General features: G+C 33.6%; 1 protein-coding gene across 4 annotated transcripts; it reads left to right on the top strand.

Moving 5' to 3' along the window:
- Positions 1 to 2,408: 2,408 nt before the first annotated feature.
- On the top strand, positions 2,409 to 6,392 carry LOC120140419 (serine/arginine-rich splicing factor SR34A-like). 4 transcript variants are annotated; one of them, XM_039155404.1, is made up of 14 exons: positions 2,409 to 2,562; positions 2,818 to 3,215; positions 3,378 to 3,499; positions 3,738 to 3,803; positions 3,883 to 3,957; positions 4,040 to 4,145; positions 4,234 to 4,280; positions 4,366 to 4,423; positions 4,875 to 4,924; positions 5,021 to 5,077; positions 5,587 to 5,654; positions 5,745 to 5,816; positions 5,920 to 5,989; positions 6,122 to 6,392. In XM_039155404.1, the coding sequence occupies exons 3-13, from the start codon at positions 3,413 to 3,415 to the stop codon at positions 5,957 to 5,959; spliced, it is 726 nt and encodes a 241-aa protein (XP_039011335.1). In that variant the 5' UTR covers positions 2,409 to 2,562; positions 2,818 to 3,215; positions 3,378 to 3,412; the 3' UTR covers positions 5,960 to 5,989; positions 6,122 to 6,392. The 4 variants fall into 4 exon arrangements, with proteins under 4 accessions (XP_039011335.1, XP_039011334.1, XP_039011336.1 ...); XM_039155403.1 differs by having other exon boundaries at positions 2,410 to 2,562; positions 5,920 to 5,959; XM_039155405.1 differs by lacking the exon at positions 2,818 to 3,215 and having other exon boundaries at positions 2,410 to 2,562; positions 5,920 to 5,959.
- The last annotated feature ends 935 nt before the right edge of the window (positions 6,393 to 7,327 follow it).

Here is a 7,327-nt window from a genome sequence, read left to right on the forward strand (position 1 = left end):
TATTAATATATCACTTTTTTTAAAAAAAAAAAACGAAAATAGCATATTTTCAAAAATAATTACCAGAATACCACCATTTTCGAAATAATTACCAAAATACCACCCGGTCAACGGGTCGAGTTGTAACCGGTCAAACCGATTTCAAGCATTGGCCGAGCCTTCTCCACGCGTAGTGGCGGCGTGTGGGACCTCCCCCAGTGTTCTATAATTCACGGAAAAATTTCCAAAAATTATTTTAAGTGATTTCGAGGTACTTACAAAGCTTAGTTCAAATTTTTGAACGGCGGAGAGCTCGATTTCAACAAATCGAAAACTTTGACCGTCTCACCTCCTCACGCGCCGCGGTCGACGGAGACCAAAGATGACACCGACAGACTTGAAACGGCACAAGGAACAGGATGGTGCGGGAGGTGTCGTAAACGGAGCAACGATCGGCGATGAATTTAAGATTTTCTCAGCGATGGAGCTAAAACAACGTCGAGACTTTGACTTGAAATTCACGGCGTTTGACAGTGTTTCACTTCAATTAATTTAAGGGATTTGTTCCTCGCTCGATGACGAACACGATGGTGGTTTTAAAACGACGATCAGAATTCGGACGGCGTCGGGATCATGGTTGGAAGTTGGGTGTTAGAAGGAAGAACAACTTATCAATTTTACTTATGAATTCCCCCCACGCATATCTGATTCAGCTTTTAATATAGTATCTGTCGACATTTTTTGGGTAAATTCAGGGCTTAGTCCCTGAATTTTCCTCAACTCTAAAATATGCTATAAATTTTAAAAACATTCAATTTAGTCCTCTAATTTTCACCAATTTACTTAATTAACCCTTCCAATTTGAATTAAATATTTTTTTTCCAATTTCTGGGTTGTTACATTGATATTACAAAAGGGGAGTAGAATCGTATCTGGCAGTGGTTCTTCGAATCGATCACAAATTTTCGGTCCGTCGTTTGGCTTCCACTCTAGTTGACGTCTCTTGTTTCCACCCCCATGAGAAAGTAGAGAGCAAAAACGAATCCTAGTTAATGTTAGTCGGAGTCATTGCTATGAGCGAGCTTTAATCTTCTTGCTATAAGCAGTGACCATATATAGCATATATAGCATGAAACGTCCATCTTTCCCTTAAGATTCGCAATGGGATAATAAAGATGAAAAGTGTGTTGAGGTTGTCAAACAACCTTGACAGCTTAATGTGCGTGACTCAAACTTGTTTAAAGTACAACAGAAATTGATAAAATAATATTATTTCGGTAAAATAGATATTTAGAAATAGATTCATAAATACCATCAATATCTACTAAAAGAGCAACAACGATAATAAATACAGAAGTTGCGGTCAATAAGATATTTCAATACCTTATACAATTACTTTTATAATTAAATAAATGTGAATAATAAACACAAAGAAAAGAGCTTTTAATTTAAGTTTAATTATTATTATGTAAATTATGAAATTCAAGCCTTTTTTTTTTGCTTTGAAAACTCTCTTTTATCATCCAGTGATTATCACAGTGTTTGAACCTTCCGTCATTCTAATTAATGTTTTTTCAGCTTAAATCATAATAGGTAATCTACCATTAACGTTTATAATCATCCCTCATTTTAAATTAATGTTTTTCAATTCTAAAAAATATTAAAAAATAAATACTATAATATGAGTTATACTAGTCAACTAAACACTAATTCCAAAATTTGAGGTATCAAATAAATTGTAGTGTTATATTTGGTCATAACTGTATTCTATTTATATTATAGAAATAAAATAAAAAAACAAAGAAAAGGATATGACCAAACTAATCATATTGCTTTGGGCACACTCTACCAGATACTCGAAAAATGCCACACACACAAAAAAGAGTAAATCAAATGGGTGTCCCACGTGTCTTTTTCTTTTTATTTTTTTATTCATAGCCCACGTGTCATTTTATTTTTTAATTTTATTGTTGTATCCCACGTGTACTTTCGGTTTGGGTAAGGAAAGATACAGCTTTTGTCAAACGGCGTCGTCTGGGACTTCTAGATTGTTCGTTAACTAATCTTCATAAATCAAAACATTTAATCAAGTACGATGTGGAAATGGTAGAATTAAATTCTGATAATTTTGAATGGTGTAAAATTAAATTTTGACCTTATTTTTTTATTCAAATATATTAATTCATTTTATATTTAGAAATAATTTTCATTAAGTGATAAATAAATTTTTATTTACTTAATATTTTAAATAGATTTGAAATTTGTCAATAGGTTGTTAAACACACGATTAGTAATAAATTCGGGCGATGTTGGGCCCGGTCCGGTTCAAGACTGTCCAACTTAAAAGTCAAGTGTGAATGGGCTCCAGGAAAACCCAACAGAAGGTTCGCGGATTTTGAATTCAGATTTGAGCGAAGAACGAAGATAAGCGAACCCTAGCTGCTAGGTAGTTAAGTTAGATTTGAGCAGGAAGGCTCGACCACGAGGCTTCTTCAAGCTCCAGTTTTGCTCTGCTTAGGGCCAACACGCTCTGATTCATTCTCATCGACTCCACTTCACTTTTCCCTAGCTCTCAGTTCTTCGGTACAATGTCGTTACCTTTTCATTACTTTCATATATATAGTTTTAAATTGTAGGTTCTTTTTTTTCTGATTATCATAATCTCTTGAAAGTAATTGCGGGTAATTGGAGATTAGGTTAAAGAAGGGAAGAAATATGGGAATTTTTAATGTATTTGTTAGGGTTTGCTGTTATTTTGAGTAAGGGAAAATGAAATAATCAATAAAGTGTCTTAGAATCTCATCTCATCTAGTGACACGCATGCTTGGATTATGATAGATGACAAGCGCTTGGTCAGACAGGGGCTTTGGAATGGTACATAGGGGTAGAGAAAGGAAGGGGGAAATTTGTGTGTGTGTGTGTGGTTTTTTTTTTGTTTGTCTTTTTTAATAATTGGATATTGTTGCTCCCTTCTGAAGCTCTGGAAAAATGTTAATGAGAGGATGAGGAGACTTAGTTAAAATTTCGAATTTGGAGCAAATGAGCAATGGAGCTTGTGGATGACAATTTGGAGGAATTTTGACTTGCTTTGCTTCATGTTTTTTTTTGGCTTTGCAATAAGCGTCATTTTATTCTTCTCATTATGGGAGGATGACGAGACCAATTTAACTTTCAAATGTTGGAGCAAAATGGAGCTTGTGGGACACTGCTTACAATTTGGAGGAATTACTGACTTGGTCTGCTTCATAGTTCTTTTATGCAATAATTTTTTTATCATTATCATCTGAGTGGATGCTAGTGATAATGAGATATCTGGGTGGATATTTGTTGCATTATTTTGTATATAGGGAATGGATTGTGGATTCTCTGTTAATTTGATTCTATTATTGTGCATGCAGTGAAATAATTATATTATTTGTTTTCCGTAGTTGAAATGAGCGGTCGCTTCTCTCGCACAATCTATGTTGGCAACCTACCCTCTGATATAAGAGAATGGGAGGTTGAAGATTTTTTCTACAAGGTGCCGCTGAATTTAATATTCTGCCAATGTATTTTTCTTCTATGAAAGAATAAATATAAACATTTCTTCAGCTAGTTTTCATCACAGAAGCAATGTATGTATCTTGTAGTTGTGCTTGATTTTGACGCATGTAATCTGGACTTTATATGAACCACATCATTATTAATGTGTTTGAAGGATCTCTTTACTTTTGATTGATATCTTTTTTTGTTTTCTAATATATGTCTTTCTTATGCAGTATGGTCGTATTTTGGATATTGAGTTGAAGATTCCGCATCACCCTCCATGTTTTTGTTTTGTTGAGGTACATTTTTCATCTCATGTTTTATCTAGGATGCAAAATAAAAAAGTGAAAGTTTCTTATTAAATTGTGTGTTTTGTAGTTTGAGGATCCCCGAGATGCTGAAGATGCTATCAGAGGTCGAGATGGTTATGACTTTGATGGTTGTCGTTTGAGGGTAATGAAAGGCACTTGTTGTTTTCATGTGTATTCCATCTGTGCTTCCTTCCTTAATTGGCTTTTGATTGTAATTGATGTAGGTTGAGCTTGCACATGGTGGTACGGGACAATCCTCAAGTGATCGTCGTGGTGGGTATGGTGGTGGTGCAGCTAAGTTTGGTGTATCATGTCACTCTGAATTTCGAGGTCTGGCTAACTGTTAAACTGTCATTTCTTATTTAGTTTCTATTTGCATTAGCAAATGGTTCTAATGTAGACATTTATTTCCCTGCAGTTATTGTCCGCGGGCTCCCTTCTTCTGCTTCCTGGCAAGATTTGAAGGTTTAGAGAACTTGTAAATCTTGAAACAAGTGTAGGGATTTGTTAATTAAGCTGTAACTCTTACCTATCCATATCCTCTTTTCAGGATCACATGCGAAAAGCTGGTGATGTGTGTTTTGCAGAAATTTCACGTGACAGTGATGGTATGATTTAAGGAGATGTATTGATAAGCTTATACGGTTCATTGTTTACCTTATCCCCTTGATGCCGTCTCTGTTTCTCCTTTTTCTTTTCTCATTTGATGCTGACATCTTGAATTGTAACTTGTTCCAACTCTGTTAGATCTAGCATGTTGCAATTTGATAATTCTTATCATATTATGCGGGACATACTTAAATATATGCTTTGGATGTTCCAACTTCCAACTGGTGATGTTTGTAATTATAAGATCCATTGTTTCTGCTACTTCTCTCTAATATGGTTGTACTTATCTTCTAATTCTGATTGTTTTATGGGCTTTTCCTTTAGGTTGAAACCAATTGAAATTTGAAATAGTTATTGTCTCATCTTGATTTTTCAACTGGATTGGCTTAGTTCTTAGGCCATCGTTTTTTTGAATGAATATATACTTATTTTTATCTCTCTGTTATCCAGGTACTTTTGGTATTGTTGATTTTACCAATTATGATGACATGAAATATGCTGTAAGTGGTTTAGAAAGAACATTTCATACCTCCTTGCCATGAATTTATGCTACTTCAATGCTTGTAATTCAGTGACATGTTTTTAACATCATGCAGATTCGTAAACTTGATGATACCGAGTTTAGAAATCCTTGGGCTAGAGCTTACATTCGGGTAACCTTGCTATGCATTCTTTTATTGTTACTATTTCCCATATTATTGAATGGTTTTGCTATATCCTCATTCCCTTTCATATTCGGCTGAAATATTACTTGCGTAAAATTTTATGAACAAGGTCTATTCCATTATTGATGTGGGATACATGGAGCCATTGATTTGTTTTAGTATGCAAAATTATAGTTTCTACTTTGTGCGTGTTCACACATCTGCAACTAATAGTGCTTGTACCTTTAGCCAAGTAAACACATGAAACGATACGGTTTTACCATCCCTCTATCCTTTCTCTTCTCACACTTTCTGAGAATTTTCACTGGTTAAAATTGCAAAGGTTTTCTTGCACTGTGACCCTACTCTTATGGATACATGGAGCATCATGCACCATGCACCATGCATCGATATATATATATATATATATATATTCCTTTCGTTTTGTGTACAACCTAGAATTTTCAAAATTCACCTCCATTTTTAAGCATTTGGTATTTATTAATTTATATGGACAGGTGAAGAAATACGAGAGCAGCCCCTCTAGAAGTAGAAGTAGAAGCCACAGCGTTAGAAGAGACCGGAGGTATAAACCCTATACTATTCTCTTTCAGCACTTAAACTTTATCCTTAAGATGCACTCCAAAACTCCAACCATTTTATTTCCTGTATGCAGTAAATCAAGGGAAATATCTCCGTCCAAATCACCTGTTAAATCCAGATCTGCCTCTCCTGTTAAGTCACCCAGGTAACTGGGTGTCAACTTGCTCTCAGTTTCTTTGCATTGCTATTCAGTTTTGTTGTTTTCCATATGATTTATGAAACTTCTTCACTTCTATTCTTTCATTCAGAACAAGATCAAGGTCCAAGTCAAGGTCAAGATCTGTATAGGCTAATTCCAGTTTCTGATATTCAATGCGAGTAGTGACCCTTCACATATTTTAATTTCGCATTCCATTTATAAGAAACATGAAACTGAAACTAGACAGGTTTTTTTTTTTCAAATGGCAAGCTTGAAGTAAATCTTATACATGTGGCTGATTATACTTGCAGGCCCGATCGGTGAGCCATTGATGTTCATACCGCATAGAAAACATAAGTCCGATATTGCTTGCAACTTAATGGAGTTCTAGGGTTAGTTTTGTTGAACGTCTTAGCACAGTATAACTGGATACAGTCTATGTGGGCAAGTTTAGCTAGGTGTGGCAGTGTTTCTTGGAGACAAAGCAACTATCTCTGAACGCTAATGAATGAACTAAGTTACCTTTTGTTTCATTTTGATACCATCTCTGAACACTAGTGGACAAGTTAGCTTGATATGTGACACTAACATATTTGTTGGTTTTGTCGCGGTTATTAAATTATGCATGTTGTGGTTGATGATTTTTCTTTTTTGATTTGGTTATTACATTTATTACTTATTACATGCAAAATATTAGAAAGAACTAAAATTTAATAATATAGTATCCTCAAATATATTATTATTAAGCTTTTAATTGAGTTGATATCACTAGTTAATCAAGTGTCGAATTCAGTTATAAAATTATTGTGATATTTTTTTAAAAACAAAATATTAATATCATTATTTATTGTAATAGGATTCTTATATTTTCATGGTTTTATATATTTCTTAAATAAAATAGTTAAAAACTAGGTAAAGTACACAAATGGTCCCTAAATACTATTAAAAGTTACAAAATGATCTTTTGATTATAGAATGTTGTTTTGTTCAATCATTTGACTGTTAAAAGTTATAAAATGGTCATTCGATTGTTATCGATTTTTTAATAGAAAAAGAGGAGTTTGGAACATATGAAAAGACATAATTATATTGTAACTTTTAATAGTCGGATATTCAATAAAGTAACACCCTATAGTCGAAGGATTCAATAAAATAATATTTTATTGTCGAGACACTATTTTTCTATTTTATCCTAAAATTCATTTAAAAAATGAGTAAAATATGACTATAAATTTATAGACCACTCAACATATGATCGTTGGATAAATTTTAGAAAAAAATATTTTTATACAACATTTTCTTTCTCTTATAGTGAGGTTTAAGGGAAGTTTTGTTGTGCGGCGCATAAAAAATGGCTAAAAAATAGCGTGACCGGTTAAAATTTAGACTGGTTATGTTATATCATTTAACCGGAAATATTATCAAGCACAATAACATATTAGGTAGCGCTTATATAATGTAATAGGTAGCGCTTATATAATGTAATAAGTAGCGCTTATATTGACCTATTTTCTCAT

Source organism: Hibiscus syriacus, unplaced genomic scaffold (genome assembly GCF_006381635.1).
Source record: "Hibiscus syriacus cultivar Baekdansim isolate YM2019G1 unplaced genomic scaffold, ASM638163v2 tig00110785_pilon, whole genome shotgun sequence".
In the NCBI taxonomy this organism is placed as follows: Eukaryota; Viridiplantae; Streptophyta; class Magnoliopsida; order Malvales; family Malvaceae; genus Hibiscus; species Hibiscus syriacus.

What these genes read in the sequence shown, in the direction of transcription:
- LOC120140419 (XM_039155404.1), top strand. Translation starts at nt 3,413, where the DNA reads ATGAGCGGTCGCTTCTCTCGCACAATCTATGTTGGCAACCTACCCTCT. An exon ending in CTTCCTGGCAAGATTTGAAG is followed by an intron (nt 4,281 to 4,365) that starts GTTTAGAGAACT and finishes TCCTCTTTTCAG; the next exon opens with GATCACATGCGAAAAGCTGG. An exon ending in GGGCTAGAGCTTACATTCGG is followed by an intron (nt 5,078 to 5,586) that starts GTAACCTTGCTA and finishes TTATATGGACAG; the next exon opens with GTGAAGAAATACGAGAGCAG.